The sequence below is a fragment of the Lethenteron reissneri genome, unplaced genomic scaffold (assembly GCF_015708825.2).
Source record: "Lethenteron reissneri isolate LAM-NWPU_2019-01 unplaced genomic scaffold, ASM1570882v1 scaffold_1639, whole genome shotgun sequence".
NCBI lineage: Eukaryota > Metazoa > Chordata > Hyperoartia > Petromyzontiformes > Petromyzontidae > Lethenteron > Lethenteron reissneri.
Window position 1 is genome coordinate 2,285,741 of NW_026891376.1, and position 23,078 is coordinate 2,308,818.

The following is a 23,078-nucleotide window of genomic DNA, read 5'->3' on the forward strand; positions in this document are numbered from 1 at the left end:
TGATGATGATGATGAGAGAGACACACAGACTGTATACCAGGCGAGGTAGTTAACATCTCCTAGCCACCGTGATGATGATGATGAGAGACACACACAGACTGTAGACCAGGCGAGGTAGTCAACATCTCCTAGCCACCGTGATGATGATGATGATGAGAGAGACACACAGACTGTAGACCAGGCGAGGTAGTCAACATCTCCTAGCCACCGTGATGATGATGATGATGAGAGAGACACACAGACTGTAGACCAGGCGAGGTAGTCAACATCTCCTAGCCACCGTGATGATGATGATGATGAGAGAGACACAGACTGTAGACCAGGCGAGGTAGTCAACATCTCCTAGCCACCGTGATGATGATGATGAGAGAGACACACAGACTGTGTACCAGGCGAGGTAGTCAACATCTCCTAGCCACCGTGATGATGATGATGATGAGAGAGACACACAGACTGTAGACCGGGCGAGGTAGTCAACATCTCCTAGCCACCGTGATGATGATGATGATGAGAGAGACACACAGACTGTAGACCAGGCGAGGTAGTCAACATCTCCTAGCCACCGTGATGATGATGATGATGAGAGAGCCACACAGACTGTAGACCGGGCGAGGTAGTCAACATCTCCTAGCCACCGTGATGATGATGATGATGAGAGAGACACACAGACTGTGTACCAGGCGAGGTAGTCAACATCTCCTAGCCACCGTGATGATGATGATGATGAGAGAGACACACAGACTGTAGACCAGGCGAGGTAGTCAACATCTCCTAGCCACCGTGATGATGATGATGATGAGAGAGACACAGACTCCACATCTACAGCAGCAGCAGCAGCAATGAACCACGCGCCACTCCGACATTTGATGAATCGAGTTTTTAATTTCCACGCTCGTCACAAAGAATGAAGACGGCCACGTTGATGCACGCAACTCGGTCGCGCGCAATCGAGTTGCTCGTCGGTTGCTCGTCGGTTGCACGCAATTTGCTCGCTCGCAACCCGCCCGCAACCCGCCCGCAACTCACTCCGCGCGGACGGACGGACGGACGGACATGCTCGAGGTTGCACGCAACTCGTGTCGCCCTGCAACGCATGTCGCACGCAACTCGGGTTGCGCGCGCGGGCAACGGATTTCGTTAGCGAGCAACTCGCGTGAGCCGGTTGCGCGAGTTGCGCGAGTTGCACGAGTTGCGCGAGTTGCGCGAGTTGCACGAGTTGCACGAGTTGCGTGGCGCACAGCGGCAACACGAGGAGGCGCGTGTGGGTTGAGTGCAACCTCATAGAGGGCGGCACGGATAGATGCAATCGCACTGACAGGTACACACATACAGGTATACACACACACACAGGTACACACAGGTACACACACACACACAGGTACACACACACACACAGGTACACTCAGACAGGTACACACACACACAGGTACACACAGGTACACACACAGGTACACACTCACAGGTACACACACACACACAGGTACACACATACAGGTACACACACACACACAGGTACACACACACACACGTACACACACAGGTACACACACACACACAGGTACACACAGACAGGTACACACACAGATATACACACACAGGTACACACACACACAGGTACACAGACACACACACAGATATACACACACAGGTACACACACACACAGGTACACAGACACACACACAGATACACACACACACAGGTACACACATACAGGTACATACACACACAGGTACACACATACAGGTACATACACACACAGACACACAGATACACACACGTACAGGTACACACACACACACAGGTACACACATACAGGTACACACACACACAGGTAGACACACACACAGGTAGACACACACAGGTACACACACGTACAGACACACAGATACACACACGTACAGGTACACACACACACACAGGTACACACATACAGGTACACACACACACAGGTACACACACACAGGTACACACACACACAGACACACAGATACACACACGTACAGGTACACACACACACACAGGTACACACATACAGGTACACACACACACAGGTACACACACACAGGTACACACACAGACACACAGGTACACAGGTACACACACAGGTACACACACACACACAGGTACACACACAGGTACACACACACACAGGTACACACACAGGTACACACACAGGTACACACAGACACAGGTACACACACACACACAGGTACACTCACACACACAGACAGGTACACACACAGATATACACACACAGGTACACACACACACAGGTACACAGACACACACACAGATACACACACACAGACACACAGCACCAGGTACACACATACACACACAGGTACACACACACAGGTACACACACACACAGACAGATACACACATACAGACACAGATACACACACAGGTACAGGTACACACAAACACAGATACACACACACACAGATACACACACACACAAAGGTACACAGATACACACACACACAGGTACACAGACAAACACACACAGATACACAGATACACACACAGGTACACACACACACATGTACACACACACACACAGATACACACACACACAAAGACAATGATCCCCTGTGTAGCCTTAACAGACTGTCGGGGCAAGTGCTGTTAGCGAGCACCTATGAAGGCCGGCACGGCACACGAGGGGGTGGGTGGCCAGCACCACGCCCGGCCGCCTTTGTCTCCCCAGTGGCGATGTTTACTACACACAGCACCAGGTACTCATTTGAGGTGGGAATCGAACCCAGGTCGCCGGGTTCGTAGCACAGCGTCGCGCTAACCGCTGCGCCACCACTCCCCACCACCACCAACCCACAGGGATACATAGAGACACACAGAGACCCATAGAGATTCATAGAGATAAATAGAGATCCAGAGACACACACAGATCCATAGAGACACACAGAGACCCATAGAGACCCATAGAGATTCATAGAGACCCGTAGAGATCCGTAGAGACCCAGAGACACAGAAACACAGAGACACATAGAGACCCATAGAGATTCATAGAGATTCATAGAGACCCGTAGAGACCCGTAGAGACCCATAGAGACACAGAGACACATAGAGATACATAGAGACCCATAGAGATACATAGAGTCACAGAAATACATAGAGACACATAAAGACCCACAGAGACACATAGAGATCCACAGAGACCCATCGAGGCTCATCGAGACCCATAGAGATACATAGAGACCCATAGAGACACACAGAGACACACAGAGATGCATAGAGACCCATAGAGACCCATAGAGACCCATAGAGATACATAGAGACCCATAGAGATACATAGAGACCCATAGAGACACATAGAGACACATAGAAATCAGTATATCTATAGAGACCCATAGAGACCCATAGAGACCCACAGATACACAGAGATCCATAGAGACACAGAGATCCATAGAGACACATAGAGACACACAGAGACACACAGAGACACACAGAGATCCATAGAGATCCATAGAGACACATAGAGATACATAGAGATCAATATATCCATAGAGCCCCATAGAGACCCACAGATACACACAGATATCCATAGAGACACAGAGATCCATAGAGATTCATAGAGACACACATAGATCCATAGACACACAGAGACACATAGAAATCAGTATATCTATAGAGACCCATAGAGATACATAGAGACCCATAGAGATCCAGAGACCCACACAGAGATCCATAGAGACCCACAGAGACCCACAGAGATCCATAGAGACACACAGAGATCAACAGAGACACAGAGACACACAGAGACCCACAGAGACACACAGACACACATAGAGACACATAGAAATCAGTATATCTATAGAGACCCATAGACTAGACTAAAATTAGACAATTATTTTTTATCTGACCAGGTAAGGCCTCACTGTGTCACGTGGCTCTTTGTCAGAAGCGGACTGGACCATCGCAAATGATCGCAGCTGATACCATCACCATCATCACCATCATCATCAATCATCATCATCATCATCACGTGATACCATCATCACCATCAATCATCATCATCATCACCATCATCATCACCATCAATCATCATCATCACGTGATACCATCATCATCATCACTTGGAAATGTGTAGCAGCAGCAGTAGCCCAACAATCTGAACGCGTGGCTATGTCGATTCTAAATGTGGAGGGGAAAACCCGGAGGAGTGAGTGAGTGGCTGAGTGAGTGGCTGAGTGAGTGAGTGAGTGGCTGAGTGAGTGGCTGAGTGAGTGGCTGAGCGAGTGGCTGAGCGGGTGGCAGAGTGAGTGAGTGAGTGGCTGAGCGAGTGAGTGGCTGAGTGAGTGAGTGAGTGGCTGAGTGAGTGGCTGAGTGAGTGAGTGAGTGGCTGAGTGAGTGGCAAAGTGAGTGAGTGAGTGGCTGAGTGAGTGAGTGGCTGAGTGAGTGGCAAAGTGAGTGAGTGAGTGGCTGAGCAAGCGAGTGGCTGAGTGAGTGAGTGGCTGAGTGAGTGAGTGGCTGAGTGAGTGGCTGAGCGAGTGAGTGGCAGAGTGACTGAGTGAGTGAGTGACTGAGTGAGTGAGTGGCTGAGTGAGTGAGTGGCTGAGTGAGTGAGTGGCTGAGTGAGTGGCTGAGTGAGTGAGTGGCTGAGTGAGTGGCTGAGTGAGTGGCTGAGCGAGCGAGTGGCTGAGTGAGTGGATGAGTGAGTGAGTGAGTGGCTGAGCGAGTGGCTGAGTGAGTGGATGAGTGTGTGGCTGAGTGAGTGAGTGAGTGGCTGAGTGAGTGGCTGAGTGAATGAGTGAGTGGCTGAGTGAGTGGCTGAGCGAGCGAGTGGCTGAGTGAGTGGATGAGTGAGTGGCCGAGTGAGTGAGTGAGTGGCTGAGTTAGTGAATGGCTAAGCGAGTGGCTGAGTGAGTGGCTGAGCGAGTGAGTGGCTGAGCGAGTGAGTGGCTGAGTGAGTGGCTGAGCGAGCGAGTGGCTGAGTGAGTGAGTGGCTGAGTGAGTGAGTGGCTGAGTGAGTGGCTGAGTGAGCGAGCGAGTGGCTGAGTGAGTGAGCGAGCGGCTGAGTGAGTGGCTGAGTGAGTGAGTGAGTGGCTGAGTGAGTGGATGAGTGAGTGGCTGAGTGAGCGAGTGGCTGAGTGGCTGAGTGAGTGAGTGGCTGAGTGAGTGAGTGACTGAGTGAGTGGCTGAGTGAGTGGCTGAGCGAGCGAGTGGCTGAGTGAGTGGATGAGTGAGTGAGTGAGTGGCTGAGCGAGTGGCTGAGTGAGTGGATGAGTGTGTGGCTGAGTGAGTGAGTGAGTGGCTGAGTGAGTGGCTGAGTGAATGAGTGAGTGGCTGAGTGAGTGGCTGAGCGAGCGAGTGGCTGAGTGAGTGGATGAGTGAGTGGCTGAGCGAGTGAGTGAGTGAGTGGCTGAGTTAGTGAATGGCTAAGCGAGTGGCTGAGTGAGTGGCTGAGCGAGTGAGTGGCTGAGCGAGTGAGTGGCTGAGTGAGTGAGTGGCTGAGTGAGTGAGTGGCTGAGTGAGTGGCTGAGTGAGTGGCTGAGTGAGTGGCTGAGCGAGCGAGTGGCTGAGTGAGTGAGTGGCTGAGTGAGTGAGTGGCTGAGTGAGTGGCTGAGTGAGCGAGCGAGTGGCTGAGTGAGTGAGCGAGCGGCTGAGTGAGTGGCTGAGTGAGTGAGTGGCTGAGTGAGTGGATGAGTGAGTGGCTGAGTGAGTGAGTGAGTGGCTGAGTGGCTGAGTGAGTGAGTGGCTGAGTGAGTGAGTGACTGAGTGAGTGGCTGAGTGAGTGGCTGAGCGAGCGAGTGGCTGAGTGAGTGGATGAGTGAGTGGCTGAGTGAGTGAGTGGCTGAGTGGCTGAGTGAGTGAGTGGCTGAGTGAGTGAGTGGCTGAGTGAGTGAGTGGCTGAGTGAGTGAGTGGCTGAGTGAGTGAGTGGCTGAGTGAGTGGCTGAGTGAGTGAGTGGCTGAGTGAGTGGCTGAGTGAGTGGCTGAGCAAGCGGCTGAGTGAGTGGCTGAGTGGCTGAGTGAGTGGCTGAGTGGCTGAGTGAGTGGCTGAGTGAGTGAGTGGCTGAGTGAGTGAGTGGCTGAGTGAGTGGCTGAGTGAGTGGCTGAGTGAGTGGCTGAGTGAGTGGCTGAGTGAAAGAGAGTGGCTGAGTGGCTGAGTGAGCGAGTGAGTGGCTGAGCGAGTGGCTGAGTGAAAGAGAGTGGCTGAGTGAGTGGCTGAGTGAGTGAGTGGCTGAGTGAGTGGCTGAGTGAGTGAGTGGCAGAGTGAGTGAGTGAGTGGCTGAACGAGTGGCTGAGTGAGTGAGTGGCTGAGTGAGTGAGTGAGTGGCTGAGTGAGTGAGTGAGTGGCTGAGTGAGTGAGTGGCTGAGTGAGTGAGTGGCTGAGTGAGTGGCTGAGTGAGTGAGTGGCTGAGTGAGTGAGTGGCTGAGTGAGTGGCTGAGCGAGTGAGTGGCAGAGTGAGTGGCTAAGTGAGTGGCTGAGTGAGTGGCTGAGTGAGTGAGTGGCTGAGTGAGTGAGTGGCTGAGTGAGTGAGTGAGTGACTGAGTGAGTGAGTGGCTGAGTTAGTGAATGGCTAAGCGAGTGGCTGAGTGAGTGGCTGAGCGAGTGAGTGGCTGAGCGAGTGAGTGGCTGAGTGAGTGAGTGGCTGAGTGAGTGGCTGAGTGAGCGAGCGAGTGGCTGAGTGAGTGAGCGAGCGGCTGAGTGAGTGAGTGGCTGAGTGAGTGAGTGGCTGAGTGAGTGGCTGAGTGAGTGAGTGGCTGAGTGAGTGAGTGGCTGAGTGAGTGAGTGAGTGGCTGAGTGAGTGAGTGGCTGAGTGAGTGAGCGAGCGGCTGAGTGAGTGAGTGAGCGGCTGAGTGAGTGAGTGGCAGAATGAGTGGCTGAGTGAGTGAGTGGCTGAGTGAGTGAGTGGCTGAGTGAGTGAGTGGCTGAGTGAGTGAGCGAGCGGCTGAGTGAGTGAGTGAGTGGCTGAGTGAGTGAGTGGCAGAATGAGTGGCTGAGTGAGCGAGTGGCTGAGTGAGTGAGTGGCTGAGTGAGTGAGTGGCTGAGCGAGTGGCTGAGCGAGCGAGTGGCTGAGTGAGTGAGTGGCTGAGTGAGTGAGTGACTGAGCGAGCGAGTGGCTGAGCGAGCGAGCGAGCGAGTGGCCGAGCGGTGGACTCAATAGGTGGACTTGTCGAGGGGGTGGAGGTTGAACTCGGAGGTGTCGAGGGTTTGTCGCAGGTACCCGGCGGTGCCCAGCAGCAGGCGGCCCGACACCTGCAGCAGGTGGGCGACCACACGCAGCAGCTCCCTGCAGCAGTAGCAGCAGCAGTAGCAGCAGCAGCAGTAGCAGTAGTAGCAGCAGCAGTAGCAGCAGCAGTAGCAGCAGCAGTGGCAGTAGTAGCAGCAGCAGTAGCAGTAGTAGCAGCAGCAGTAGCAGCAGTAGCAGCAGTAGTAGTAGCAGTAGCAGTAGCGGCAGTAGTAGTAGCAGTAGCAGCAGCAGTAGCAGCAGTAGCAGCAGTAGTAGTAGCAGTAGCAGCAGCAGTAGCGGCAGCAGCAGTAGCAGTAGCAGCAGTAGTAGTAGGAGTAGCAGCAGTAGTAGTAGCAGTAGCAGCAGCAGTAGCAGCAGTAGCAGCAGTAGTAGTAGCAGTAGCAGCAGCAGTAGTGGCAGCAGCAGTAGCAGTAGCAGCAGCAGTAGCAGCAGTAGTAGTAGCAGTAGTAGTAGCAGTAGCAGCAGTAGTAGTAGCAGTAGCAGCAGCAGTAGCAGCAGTAGTAGTAGCAGTAGCAGCAGCAGTAGCGGCAGCAGCAGCAGCAGTAGCAGCAGCAGCAGTAGTAGCAGCAGTAGCAGCAACAGCAGCAGCAGTAGCGGCAGCAGCAGCGGCAGCAGCAGCAGCAACAGCAGCAGCAGTAGCAGTAGCGGCAGCAGCAGTAGCAGCAGCAACAGCAGCAGCAGTAGCGGCAGCAGCAGTAGCAGCAGTAGTAGCAGCAGTAGCAGCAGCAGCAGTAGCAGCAGCAACAGCAGCAGCAGTAGCGGCAGCAGCAGTAGCAGCAGTAGTAGCAGCAGTAGCGGCAGCAGCAGTAGCAGCAGCAACAGCAGCAGCAGTAGCGGCAGCAGCAGTAGCAGCAGTAGCAGCAGCAGTAGCAGCAGCAGCAGTAGCAGCGGCAGCAGCAGCAGTAGCAGCAGCAGCAGCAGGAGACACGGAGCGGTTTTACCGAATGACCTCACTCACTCTCTCACACACACGGACACTCAGCGGATCACGCGGAGAACTGCTGACTCGCTCACTCACTCCTCCGATCACTCGCTCGCTCACCTGATCACTCGCTCACTCACTCCTCCAATCACTCGCTCGCTCACCTGATCACTCGCTCACTCACTCCTCCGATCACTCGCTCGCTCACTCGCTCACTCACTCACTCCTTTGATCATTCGCTCGCTCACTCACCTGATCACTCGCTCGCTCACCTGATCACTCGCTCACTCACTCGCTCATCCGATCACTTGCTCGCTCCGATCACTCGCTCACTTACTTCGATCACTCGCTCACTCGCTCACTCGCCCGCTCACCCGCCCGCTCACCCACCCGCTCACCCGCCCACCCACTCACCCGCTCGCTCACCCGCCCGCTCACCCGCCCACTCACCCACCCGCTCACCCGCCCTCCCGCCTGCCAACTCACGTGATGATGCGCTTGGCTCCCAGGCACTTGAAGTCCAGGGTCATGGAGTACATGCCGTAGAAGGTCGCCTTGACGTTGAGGCAGCCGATCAGGTCGCGCGGGCTCATCTTGTAGAGGTCAAGGGTTATGCGAGCAATGTCGTGACCTTTCTTGGGTCGCCCCGTGCCCAGCACCAGCGTGGAGTGACCCTGTGGGGGGGGGGGGGGTTCATAATATCCGTGTCAGACACCGTGCAAGCGCTGGCTCGGCTCGGATGTGACAGTGGAAAAACACCACCCGTACGGTGCTGGCTTGGCACGGATGTGGGCAGTGGAAAAACACCACCCGTACCGCGCTGGCTTGGCACGGATGTGGCAGTGGAAAAACACCACTCGTACCGTGCTGGCTTGGCACGGATGTGGCAGTGGAAAAACAACACCCGTACCGTGCTGGCTTGGCACGGATGTGGCAGTGGAAAAACACCACCTGTACCGTGCTGGCTTGGCTCGGATGTGGCAGTGGAAAAACACCACCCCTACCGTGCTGGCTTGGCACGGATGTGGCAGTGGAAAAACACCACCAGTACCGTGCTGGCTTGGCTCGGATGTGGCAGTGGAAAAACACCACCCCTACCGTGCTGACTTGGCACGGATGTGGCAGTGAAAAAACACCACCAGTACCGTGCCATGACTTGGCACGGATGTGGCAGTGGAAAAACACCACCCGTGCCGTGCTGGCTTGGAACGGATGTGGCAGTGGAAAAACACCACCCGTACTGCGCTGGCTGGGCACGGATGTGGCAGTGGAAAAACACCACCTGTACCATGCTGGCTTGGCACGGATGTGGGCAGTGGAAAAACACCACCTGTACCATGCTGGCTTGGCACGGATGTGGGCAGTGGAAAAACACCACCTGTACCATGCTGGCTTGGCACGGATGTGGCAGTGGAAAAACACCACCCATACCGTGCTGGTACGGCTCGGATGTGGGCAGTGGAAAAACACCACCCGTACCGTGCTGTCTTGGCACGGATGTGGTAGTGGAAAAACACGATCCCGACCCTGACCCCTGCTGCATATTTGGAGTCGGCGTCTCTCTCCTCTCTCATCATCTCGGTGGACTAGGAGATGTTGACTACCTCGCCTGGTCTACAGTCTATGTCTCTCTCATCATCATCATCATCACGGTGGCTAGGAGATGTTGACTACCTCGCCTGGTCTACAGTCTGGGTCTCTCTCTTATCATCATCACGGTGGGCTAGAAGACGTTAACTACCTCGCCTGGTCTACAGTCTGTGTGTCTCTCTCTCTCTCTTATCATCACGGTGGCTAGGAGATGTTGACTACCTCGCCTGGTCTACAGTCTGTGTCTCTCTCTCTCATCATCATCATCACGGTGGCTAGGAGATGTTGACTACCTCGCCTGGTCTACAGTATGTGTGTCTCTCTCTCTCTTTTCATCATCACGGTGGCTAGGAGATGTTGACTACCTCGCCGGGTCTACAATCTGTGTGTCTCTCTCATCATCACGGTGGCTAAGAGATGTTGACTACCTCGCCTGGTCTACAGTCTGTTTGTCTCTCTCTCTCTCATCATCATCATAACGGTGGCTAGGAGATGTTGACTACCTCGCCTGGTCTACAGTCTGTGTGTCTCTCTCAACATCATCATCATCAAGGTGGTTAGGAGATGTTGACTACCTCGCCTGGTCTACAGTCTGTGTCTCTCTCTCATCATCATCACGGTGGCTAGGAGATGTTGACTACCTCGCCTGGTCTACAGTCTGTGTGTCTCTCTCTCTCATCATCATCATCACGGTGGCTAGGAGATGTTGACTACCTCGCCTGGTCTACAGTCTGTGTGTCTCTCTCTATCTTATCATCATCACGGTGGCTAGGAGATGTTGACTACCTCGCCTGGTCTACAGTCTGTGTGTCTCTCTCTCTCATCATCATCACGGTGGCTAGGAGATGTTGACTACCTCGCCTGGTGTACAGGAGGTCGTGGGTTCCATCCCGACCCTGACGACGCCTGCTGCTGCTGCTGTAGATGTGGAGTCTGCGTCTCTCTCCTCTCTCCCCGTGGTGGTCACTGCGTGGATTTGTCTCTGGGTCCACCGGGTTTTCCCCTCCACATTTAGAATCGACATCTACTCTTTCCGATGTAAGTCTATGTGTCTCTACGTAACATATATCTATGAGTCTCTGTGTATCTCTATGTTTCTCCACATATCTCCACATGCCTCCACGTGTCTCCACCCATCACCGCCACCAACATCCTCACGACCCATCACCACCATCACCACCATAACCACCCACCACCATCACCACCACCATCATCACCATCACCACCCACCACCATCACCACCACCATCACCATCATCACCATCACCACCACCATCACCATCATCACCATCATCACCATCACCACCCACCACCATCACCACCACCATCACCATCATCACCATCACCACCCACCACCATCACCACCACCATCACCATCATCACCATCACCACCCACCATCTCCACCCATCTACACTCACCTCTACCCATCACCACCATCTCCACCCATCACCACCATCTCCACCACCACCACCACCACCACCACCACCACCACCAACTCACCCTTGGTGGGCTCCAGGTGTCCCCCTTGGCGAGCACCATGAGGGTGACGTTGTCGTCCAGAGAGTCGAAGAACTCCTCCGTGTCCACCACCGTACCGTCTTCATCCAGCACCACGCTCACCGCGCCCCGGCTCACCGCGCTCACCACGCCGGCACACTTCACCGCGCTCTTCACCGCGCCCGACGCCGGGAGCGGCAGCACGTCCAGTGACTGTAGCAGCAGCGGCGGCAGCAGCAGCAGAAGAAGCATCGTTAGTATTAGTAGCATTAGTAGTAGTATTAGGAGTAGTAGTGTCAGTAGTAGTATAGTGTTAGTAGTAGTGTTAGTAGTATTACTGCTACTACTAATATTGCTACTACTACTGCTGCTTCTACTACTACTTTTGCTACTAATAATACTACTCCTGCTACTGCCACTACTGCTGCTACTGCTACTGCCACTACTGCTGCTACTGCTGCGACTACTACTGCTGCTAATACTGCTACTACCACCACTACACTGCTGCTACTACTACTGCTGCTACTACTACTGCTGCTTCTACTACTACTTCTGCTACTAATAATTCTACTCCTGCTACTGCCACTACCACTACTACTGCTACTACTGCTGCAACTACTACTACTGCTGCTGCAACTACTACAACTGATGCTACTGCTGCAACTACTACAACTATTACTGCTGCTGCTGCTACTGCTGCTGCTGCTACTACCACAACTACTACTGCTGCTGCTGCTACTACCACCACTACTGACTACTGCTGCTATTACTACTACTACCACCACTACTACTACTGCTGCTACTGCTGCAACTACTACTACTGCTGCTGCTGCTACTACTACTACTGCTACTACCACTACTACTACTGCTGCTACTGCTACTACTACTGCTGCTGCTGCTGCTACTACTGCTACTACCACTACTACTGCTGCTACTACTACTACTGCTGCTGCTGCTGCTACTACTGCTACTACTACTGCAACTACTGCTACTACTACTACTGCAACTACTGCTACTACTGCTGCAGCTACAACTACTGCTGCTGCTGCTACTACTGCTACTATCACTACTAATACTACTACTACTGCTGCTACTGCTGCAGCTACTGCTGCTACTACAGCTACTGCTGCTGCTGCTGCTGCTGCAACTGCTACTATCACTACTAATACTACTACTGCAACTACTGCTACTACTGCTGCTACTACAACTACTGCTGCTGCTGCTACTACTGCTACTACCACCACTACTACTACTGCTGCTACTACTACTGCTGTTGCTGCTACTACTACTGCTACTACCACTACTAATACTACTACTACTGCTACTACCACTACTAATACTACTACTACTGTTACTACCACTACTAATACTACTACTACTGCTACTACCACTACTAATACTACTACTACCACTACTACTACTGCTGCTGCAGCTACTACTAATACTACTACTACTGCTACTACCACTTCTAATACTACTACTGCTACTACCACTACTAATACTACTACTACTGCTACTACCACTACTAATACTACTACTACCACTACTACTACTGCTGCTGCAGCTACTACTACTGCAACTACTACTACTACTGTTGCTACTGCTGCTGCAGCTACTGCTGCTGTTACTGCTGCAGCTGCTGCTGCAACTACTACTACTGCTACTACCACTACTAATACCACTACTACTATTACTGCTGCTACTACTACAACTACTGCTGCTGCAGCTACTGCTGCTGTTACTGCTGCAGCTGCTGCTGCTGCAACTACTACTACTGCTACTACCACTACTGCTACTACTACTGCTGCTGCTGCCACTAATACTACTACTGCTGCTACTACTACTACTGCTGCTACTAATACTACTACTGCTGCTGCTGCTACTGCTGCTGCTGTTACTGCTGCAGCTGCTGCTGCTGCTGCTGCTACTACTACTACTGCTGCTACTACTACTGCTGCTACTAGTACTACTGCTACTACCACTACTACTACTACTGCTGCTGCTGCCACTACTAATACTACTACTGCTGCTGCTGCTACTGCTACTACTGCAACTACTACTGCCACTACCACTACTACTGCCACTACTGCAGCTACTGCTGCTGCTCCACTACTGCAGCTACGACTGCTGCTGCTGCTACTGCTGCAGCTACTGCTGCTGCTACTGCTACTACTGCTACTATCACTACTGCTGCTGCTACTGCTGCTACTACCACTACTACTACTGCTACTACTGCTGCTACTACCACTACTAATACTACTACTCCTGCTGCTACTACTGCTGCTGCTACTGCTGCAGCTGCTACTACTGCCACTACTAATACTACTACTACTGCTACAGCTACTACTACCACTACTACTGCTGCTGCTACTACTACTACCACTACTGCTGCTACTGCAGCTACTGCTGCTGCTACTGGATGCCCTCACCTTGTTGAGTAGCTCCTGGAGGCTGGCGGCCATGACGCCCCTGCGGTTGGCACGGCTCGAGCAGCAGACGCGGAACGGTCGCGGCGGTGCCGCCGCGGTGCCGTGCCAAACCCGGCGGGTCAACTCCACCCCGGCCGCCGACACCGACCTAACCACACCACCACCACCACCACAACACCACCATTACAACACCACCAACAACACCACCACAACACCACAACAACCGCAACACCGCAAGTAGTTAGACTGCTCCACCCTGGCCATTAATACAGACCTCACCACGACCACCACCACCACCACAACACCACCATTACAACACCACAACAACAGCACCACCATCACAACAACACCACCACAACACCACAACAACCGCAACACCGCAAGTAGTTAGACTGCTCCACCCTGGCCACTGATACAGACCTCACCACGACCACCACCACCACCACAACAACAACACCTATCACAACACCACAACAACAGCACCACCATCACAACAACACCACCACAACAACACCAGTGGTTAGACTGATCCACCCCACCCGCCGACACCGACCTAACCACCACCACCACAACCATCAACACAACACCACAACAACAACACAACACCATCACAACACCATCACAACACCACCACCACAACACCACCACCACCACAACACCCCACCACAACAACACCACAACCACCACACCACACCACCACCACAACCACCACAACACCACCATCACCATACCACCACAACAACACCATCACACCACCACCATCACACCACCACCACCACAACACCACACCACCACAACCACCACCCCAACCACCACGACACCACCACCACAACACCACCACCACAAGTGGTTAGACTGCTCCACCCCGGCCACCGACACCGACCTAACCAGAACCACCACAACCACCACAACCATCACCACAACCACCACCACCACCACCACCACACCACCACCTGTCTGACCACCACAGCATTTGCCACAATAGCAAATGAATCCGATACACACATTCTGTTGATAGCTTCGCTAATTACTTTATTGGCTGCCAAAGGATTTTCTGTTTGCACTCAGTCACATATTCACTACAAGATGTTTTCTTGTTCATGTTTTAGTTTTTTGTTTGTTGCGGTTGCACCCGATTCAAGAGCTGAATGGCTCACAGGGCTACACCTAATACATGAACTTGAACTTGAAAGATTTACAAACCTGATGTCCCCAATAGGTTACAAAACAAGTGAAGCTACCACATCGGAAGGAGATCTTTGTTCTAGATTTGAAGCTTTGGTGACTGCATGGATTCATATTCTTAGGGTTTTTCGGTAAAGTCACGTAGGTTAAAACATTTTAATGAATAAAAGTAAAATAAAAATAAAATAAAAATCACGACGTTTCGGAGGCAACACAAGCTTCCGTCTTCAGGTGGAACAGTCACAGCTCACGATAGCTGCATCAAGTGAGAGAAATTCCAAGAAACAGTCCTTGTATATATACTGGTTGAGGATGGGAGGAATATTAGTTTTGTGAGGTTCTGTGCGGCTTTAACTTTCATAAATTTTAATGTTTTACCTACGTGACTTTACCGAAAAAAACCAAAGAATATGAGATCTTTGTTCATCCGAAACTGAGAAGATCTTATCAAGAAAATTGAGGATCCATAATGGAGGTTTTTGGGTTTGATCGCGTAAATACTTACTAGTTGATAATTGTTTTTTTACCCTTCTATCTGGCAACAAAACTGACACTTTTTTTTACAAGGAGTCATGTTTGCATAGACCACAATACCTGCAGTCATAATGCAAACAAAAAACACAACTCTGATAATGTATGCATTGTCCTTGAAGTTGATTGGTCCACACCCGAGACAGCTTTCCTTAGAGCCTAGTCTCACATGGTGTTGGACCAGATGACGCCAAAAGGCGCACAACTCAAAGACAATGCACCATCAGAGTATGAGAGTTCGGGGTAAGCATTTACACCATTGGAACCTCATTTGCCAGTAAAAAATATGATAATTGTTTTTTTACCCTTCTATCTGGCAACAAAACTGACATTTTTTTAACAAGGAGTCATGTTTGCATAGACCACAATACCTGCAGCCATAATGCAAACAAAAAACACAACTCTGTGGGTCTCTGTATGATGAGTCCACGGGTCTCTATGCGAGTCTGTGGGTCTCTGTGTGATGAGTCTATGGGTCTCTGTGTGAGTCTATGGGTCTCTGTGTGAGTCTGTGGGTCTCTGTGTGATGAGTCTATGGGTCTCTGTGTGGTGAGTCTGTGGGTCTCTGTGTAATGAGTCTATGGGTCTCTTTGTGATGAGTCTACGGGTCTCTGTGTGAGTCTGTGAGTCTCTGTGTGAGTCTGTGGGTCTCTGTGCGAGTCTATGGGTCTCTGTGCGAGTCTATGGATCTCTGTTTGATGAGTCTATAGGTCTCTGTGTGATGAGTCTGTGGGTGTCTATGTAAGTCGATGGGTCTCTCTGTGTGAGTCTATGGGTCTCTGTGTGGTGAGTCTATGGGTCTCTGTGTGATGAGTCTATGGGTGTCTATGTAAGACGATGGGTCTCTCTGCATGTCTGTGGACTGGATCACCACCATCATAAGCATGGCTGGTAGCAATACCACCATCATCATTATCAGCAACAGCATCAGCAGCAGCATCATCAGCACCATCATCATCATCATCAGCAGCACCATCATCATCAGCACCACCATCATCATCATCACCACCATCATCATCATCAGCACCATCATCATCATCAGCACCATCAGCAGCAGCATCATCAGCAGCCGTCCTCGCTCTGGACTCTGCTCCGTGTTGCCTTCAAACCCACCACGTGGCCACGACCACGACGAACAGCTGATGGACCTTTCACCAAACGCCACCACGCCCACCACCACCACCCCCCTAATTGAGCAATTTCGTAGCGTCAGTGACGCAACCAAGATCAGTAATCAACAAAGACAAAGGTCCCCCGGGTAGCCTGCAAAGGACTGCCGGGGCAAGTGCTGTTAGCGAGTAGCAGCAGCAGCAGCTATGAAGGCTACCGGCACTGTGGGCACACGAGGGGGTGGGTGGCCAGCACCACGCCCGGCCGCCTTTGTCTCCCTAGCGGCGATGTTCACTGCTACTCACGTGAGGCTGAGTCGACCTAGGGGAGGGAGGCTCAGGACCGGTTCAGGGACAATCGAACTCGCGTTTGGCAGGTTCGGAGCGCCCCCCCCCACTCCACACACAACAACAAAGACAAAGACCCCCCGTATAGCCTCTGACAGGCTGTCGGGGCAAGTGTCGTTAGCGAGTAGCAGCAGTGCCTATGATGTCCGGCACGGTGGCTAGGAGATGTTGACTACCTCGCCTGGTCTACAGCCTGTGTGTCTCTCTCATCATCATCATCACGGTGGCTAGGAGATGTTGACTACATCGCCTGGTCTACAGTCTGTGTGTCTCTCTCTCATCATCATCACGGTGGCTATGAGATGTTGACTACCTCGCCTGGTCTACAGTCTGTGTGTCTCTCTCATCATCATCATCATCACGGTGGCTAGGAGATGTTGACTACCTCGCCTGGTCTACAGTCTGTGTGTGTCTCTCTCATCATCATCATCATCACGGTGGCTAGGAGATGTTGACTACCTCGCCTGGTCTACAGTCTGTGTCTCTCTCTCATCATCATCATCACGGTGGCTATGAGATGTTGACTACCTCGCCTGGTACACAGGAGGTCGTGGGTTCGATCACGATTCTGACGACGCCTGCTGCTGTATGTTTGGAGTCTGCAATGTTTACTACACAACACCGCAACAGGTAACTCGGTTTAAATGAAATAGAAACACAAATCTAGTATACTTAGAAATGTAATGTAATACAACAGAGAGTCAGGTAACATAACAGTCAACACCCTACCTATACACCACTACACTACACTATACACTACTACACTACACACTACAATACACTACTACACTACACTATACACTACTACACTACACTATACACTACACTATACACTACTACACTACACTATACACTACTACACTACACACTACAATACACTATACACTACTATACTACACTACACTATACACTACACTATACACTACACTACACACTACTACACTACAATACACTACACACTACTATACTACACTACACTATACACTACTATACACTACACACTACTATACTACACTACACTACACACTACTATACTACACTACACTATACACTACTATACACTACACACTACTACAACAGAGAGTCGGATAACATAACCGTCAACACCCTACCTGGTTGACTACGTTCTTCCTGAGAATGCTACATTTGAGAAAAAGAGATCAAACACAGAACCAGAGACATATAGACAGACATATAAGCAGACAGATATCACAGAGATACATATTTCAACTGGTGCAAACTCTGATGATGATAATGATATGCACTGTCCTTGAAGTTGATTGGTCCACACCCGAGACAGCTTTTCTTAGAGCCTAGTCTCACATGGTGTTGGACCAGATGACGCAAGATTACGCCAAAAGGCATCATCAGAGTTGTTTCTTTTTGTTTGCATTTTGACTGCTTGTGTTGTGGTTATTGCAAACATGATGCCTTGTATAAAGGTGTCAGTGTTTGTACCAGTTGAAAGGGTAACAACCTATCACTAGATTTTGCCACTTGTAAAGGAGATGTCTCATAGTGTAAACATTGTGACGTTGTTGTTTTTTTTTTAAATAGGAGAATCGGTTTTCCCCAGTTGTGTAAAGATGTTAAAACAACGAACTAAAAACCTTTTTTTACAATGAATCACGTAGTGCATTAACCACAACGCTTGTGGTCAGAATGCAAAACAAAAAACAGACTGACAACACATTCCTGCTGCGGAGGGAGCTGGTAGGAACGTCGGGTTGCTCGGTCAATGGCCTGCAGGGTCAACGGCGGCGTGGTGTATTCCGCAAAAATGCCCGACTGTGAGGGCGGGCACAAGCCGGCGTGAGTAGGTTAAACGTTGAGTTTTATAAGGGCACCACGGGGTGACCAGCCCCTCCCCACCCAGCCCCACCCTCCCCACCCTCCCCACCCAGCCCCTCCCCACCCCGCCCCACCCTCCCTACCCAGCCCCTCCCCACCCAGCCCCTCCCCACCCAGCCCCTCCCCACCCAGCCCCTCCCTCCCAACCCAGCCCCACCCTCCCCACCCAGCCCCACCCTCCCCACCCAGCCCCCCCCTCCCCACCCAGCCCCACCCAGCCCCACCCTCCCCACCCAGCCCCACCCTCCCCACCCCACCCCACCCTCCCCACCCAGCCCCTCCCTCCCCACCCAGCCCCACCCTCCCCACCCAGCCCCACCCTCCCCACCCAGCCCCACCCTCCCCACCCAGCCCCACCCTCCCCACCCAGCCCCACCCTCCCCACCCAGCCCCACCCTCCCCACCCAGCCCCACCCTCCCCACCCAGCCCCACCCTCCCTACCCAGCCCCTCCCCACCCTCCCCTTTCCACCCAGCCCCACCCCTCCCATGTTTGGATGCACGACGGACGGACGGACGGACGGACACAATAATCCCCTGTGGGCTGGTGTAACCAGGAGGTTCCTACCAGTATGATGCATTGGCTTTGAAACCGATTGGTCTACACCAGAGACATCTTTCTTTCGTCTCAAAAGGTGTTAGACCAGAGGACACAAAAAGGCTTGAGATGGCTGCCACCTATGGGTCAGATGATTGTCTGGCAGCATTAAACAATTGGTAATTAAATATTTAAAAAAATTTCCCTAAACAGTGTAAAATTTTTGAATTTTTTTTTCACGAACATTAATTGTCAGGCACAACGAGTCTGTGTGCAAAATGTCAGCTCGATTGGATCACGGGAAGTGGGTTAAAAAACGACCGAAAGATTTGCACGGTCGTAAGCAAGCAAGCAAGCACGCAAGCACGCAAGCAAGCAAGCAAGCGAACTTAATATAAAGGATTTAAAAAGGCGCACACAGCTCAAAGACAATTCCACTGTGAGACTAATGAAAACTACATCATGAGACCTTCTTTGCCAGCGTCAAAATATTTCGAGAACGTTTTGGTCTGAGCCATGTTTGTCCGTTGTAGTACAGAGTTGGCCTGATAACTTTAATCTAAATAGTCTTACGGTTAAATTTCGATTGAAAGCTTTCTCGTGACTGCAGCAGGGATTCATCTTCTTGGCTCTTTCGGTAAAGTCACGTAGAAGGGAAATAATAAAATAATAAAAATTCAACTTCATAAAATAATACAATTCTCACGACGTTTCGGCCACAACGCAAGCAGCCGTCCTCAGGTGAAGAACAGGTCTGTCGGAAAGACAGCGTCTGAATGAGCACCACTGAGCTTGGCAGCGTATTTTGCGTTGTGGCCGAAACGTCGTGAGAATTGTATTTAATGTTTTATTTTTATTATTTTATTATTTCCCTTCTACGTGATGACTTTATCGAAAGAACCAAGAAGATGTCTTACGGTTGTTATTAATTGACTTGCATCCCACTGGGATTTTCGCACGCAGCTTTGGAATGCGGTGGCTTTCTACCTGGAAGACTTTGATGTCACTTGAAGATGTTTTCTTGTTCATGTTTTTGTTGCGGTTGCACCCGATTCAAGAGCCACATGGCTCACAGGGCTACACCAGAGGTCGTAACCGGGTACCCGATACCCGTACCCTACCCGATACCCAGCTACCCGTACCCGGCCGGGTACGGGTACCCGTTTGCGACCCTGGTGCGGCCGGGTACGGGTAGGCCGTGAGTCACTGGTGAGTCACCGTTTGTCACTCATTTCCCAACGTCTTGTCTCTTCTCACAATTCCAGTCCCTAGAATCAACCCACCCGCGCCTGCAACATGGCTTCATCCCAGAGGTCGCAATCGGGTACCCGATACCCGTACCCTACCTGTACCCGGCCGGGTACGGGTAGGGTACGGGTACGGCCGGGTACGGTTACCCGTTTGCGACCCTGGTGCGGCCGGGTACGGGTAAGAAATCAAAACCCGTTTGCGACCTCTGGGCTACAGCTAATAAATGAAAACTGATTGAACTTAATTTAACATCACGGCTCGATCATTTAGCGTGGAGGCAGTTAATGATTGACGGCTGAGTCCTGCCAGCAAGAGAGATTTCTCAACGCCGACTTGACTCACAAACATCGGGCTGTCATCTGTGTCAAGGGGCAATGGCACTCAATTCAAACTGTGGGTCTCTGTGTGAGTCTGTGGGTCTCTCTGTGGGTCTCTGTGTAAGTCTGTGGGTCTCTCTGTGTGTCTGTGGGTCTCTCTGTGGGTCTCTGTGTAAGTCTGTGGGTCTCTGTGTAAGTCTATGGGTCTCTCTGTGGGTCTCTGTGTAAGTCTGTGGGTATCTGTGTAAGTCTGTGGGTCTCTCTGTGGGTTTCTGTGTAAGTCTGTGGGTATCTGTGTAAGTCTGTGGGTCTCTCTGTGGGTCTCTGTGTAAGTCTGTGGGTCTCTGTGTAAGTCTATGGGTCTCTCTGTGGGTCTCTGTGTAAGTCTGTGGGTATCTGTGTAAGTCTGTGGGTCTCTCTGTGGGTCTCTGTGTAAGTCTGTGGGTATCTGTGTAAGTCTGTGGGTCTCTCTGTGGGTCTCTGTGTAAGTCTGTGGGTATCTGTGTAAGTATATGGGTCTCTGTGTAAGTCTGTGGGTCTCTGTGTAAGTCTATGGGTCTCTCTGTGGGTCTCTGTGTAAGTCTATGGGTCTCTATGTAAGTCTGTGGGTCTCCCTGTGTAAGTCTATGGGTCTGTGTGAGTCTGTGGGTCTCTCTGTGTGTCTCTGGGTTTCTGTGTAAGTCTATGGGTCTCTCTGTGTGTCTGTGGGTCTCTCTGCGTGTCTGTGGGTCTCTGTGTAAGTCTGTGGGTCTCTGTGTAAGTCTGTGGGTCTCTGTGTAAGTATATGGTTCTCTGTGTAAGTCTGTGGGTCTCTGTGTAAGTCTATGGGTCTCTGTGTGAGTCTGTGGGTCTCTGTGTAAGTCTATAGGTCTCTGTGTAAGTCTGTGGGTCTCTGTGTATGTCTATCGGTCTCTATGTAAGTATGTGGGTCTCTGCGTAAGTCTGTGGGTCTCTATGTATGTGGGTCTCTGTGTGAGTCTGTGGGTCTCTCTGTGTGTCTCTGGGTCTCTGTGTGAGTCTGTGGGTCTCTCTGTGTGTCTGTGGGTCTCTGTCTAAGTCTGTGGGTCTCTCTGTGGGTCTCTGAGTCTACGGGTCTCTGTGTGAGTCTACGGGTCTGTGTGATGAGTCTATGGGTCTCTGTATGAGTCTATGGGTCTCTGTGTGGTGAGTCTATGGGTCTCTGTTATTGTAGTTAACCAAACCGCCAAACTCCACTTTAAAAGGACGCAAAATTGACGACCCTTTAAACGCAATTCTTTGTTTTACCGCTTTCACGACGCCTCGAACACAAACACAAACCTGCCGGCATCACGACGCCAGCACGCGAACCTACCGGCTTCACGGCGCTTTAAACTCACCTGAGCAGTGCCTTGGGTGACAGCGAAGAATCCATGGAGGTGGTGGTTGTGGTTATTGTTGGTGGTGATGGTTGTTGTTGTTGGTGGTGGTGGTCGAGAGAGAGACACAGAGAGAGAGAGAGAGTCCGTTCCGGGTACAAGTCGGGTTGGTAGTGGAGGGAAGGAGGGAGACGGTCTACCCACTAACAAACAACAACAACACAACAACAACAATAACACAACAACACCACCAACATTAATCAAGAGTCTCGCTCTCTCGCTCCGCGTGTGCCGAGTTTTTGATGTTTTCTGCCCGTGGGTCGAGCAGCTTGTACCTGGGGGAGGGCTCTGGGGGAGGGCTCTGGGGGAGGGCTCTGGGGGGAGGGCTCTGGGGGAGGGCTCTGGGGGGAGGGCTCTGGGGGGAGGGCTCTGGGGGAGGGCTCTGGGGGAGGGCTCTGGGGGAGGGCTCTGGGGGAGGGCTCTGGGGGGGGCTCTGGGGGGGGGGCTCTGGGGGGGGGGCTCTGGGGAGGGCTCTGGGGGAGGGCTCTGGGGGGAGGGCTCTGGGGGGGGGCTCTGGGGGGGGGGCTCTGGGGGGGGGGCTCTGGGGGGGCTCTGGGGGGCTCTGGGGAGGGCTCTGGGGAGGGCTCTGGGGGAGGGCTCTGGGGGAGGGCTCTGGGGGGAGGGCTCTGGGGGAGGGCTCTGGGGGAGGGCTCTGGGGGAGGGCTCTGGGGGAGGGCTCTGGGGGAGGGCTCTGGGGAGGGCTCTGGGGGAGGGCTCTGGGGGAGGGCTCTGGGGGAGGGCTCTGGGGGAGGGCTCTGGGGGAGGGCTCTGGGGGAGGGCTCTGGGGGAGGGCTCTGGGGGAGGGCTCTGGGGGAGGGCTCTGGGGGAGGGCTCTGGGGGAGGGCTCTGGGGGAGGGCTCTGGGGGAGGGCTCTGGGGGAGGGCTCTGGGGGGAG

General features: G+C 52.3%; 2 protein-coding genes across 4 annotated transcripts; both read right to left on the reverse strand.

The window, feature by feature from the left end:
* Nucleotides 1-895: 895 nt before the first annotated feature.
* Nucleotides 896-2,461, reverse strand: LOC133339009 (keratin-associated protein 9-1-like). Of its 3 annotated transcripts, none has more exons than XM_061547144.1 (2): nucleotides 1,463-2,386; nucleotides 896-1,396 (listed from the first exon to the last, which is right to left on the reverse strand). In XM_061547144.1, the coding sequence occupies exons 1-2, from the start codon at nucleotides 2,384-2,386 to the stop codon at nucleotides 896-898; spliced, it is 1,425 nt and encodes a 474-aa protein (XP_061403128.1). The 3 variants fall into 3 exon arrangements, with proteins under 3 accessions (XP_061403128.1, XP_061403130.1, XP_061403129.1); XM_061547146.1 differs by having other exon boundaries at nucleotides 1,023-2,124; nucleotides 2,343-2,461; XM_061547145.1 differs by having other exon boundaries at nucleotides 1,023-1,598; nucleotides 1,649-2,386.
* Nucleotides 2,462-7,117: 4,656 nt separating this feature from the next.
* LOC133339011 (lipid transferase CIDEB-like) lies at nucleotides 7,118-22,443 on the reverse strand. The gene is made up of 5 exons (XM_061547148.1): nucleotides 22,145-22,443; nucleotides 13,658-13,805; nucleotides 11,232-11,441; nucleotides 8,628-8,815; nucleotides 7,118-7,258 (listed from the first exon to the last, which is right to left on the reverse strand). Exons 1-5 carry the CDS (start codon nucleotides 22,177-22,179, stop codon nucleotides 7,126-7,128), a joined length of 714 nt encoding a protein of 237 aa, XP_061403132.1. The 5' UTR covers nucleotides 22,180-22,443; the 3' UTR covers nucleotides 7,118-7,125.
* Between the last annotated feature and the right edge of the window lie 635 nt (nucleotides 22,444-23,078).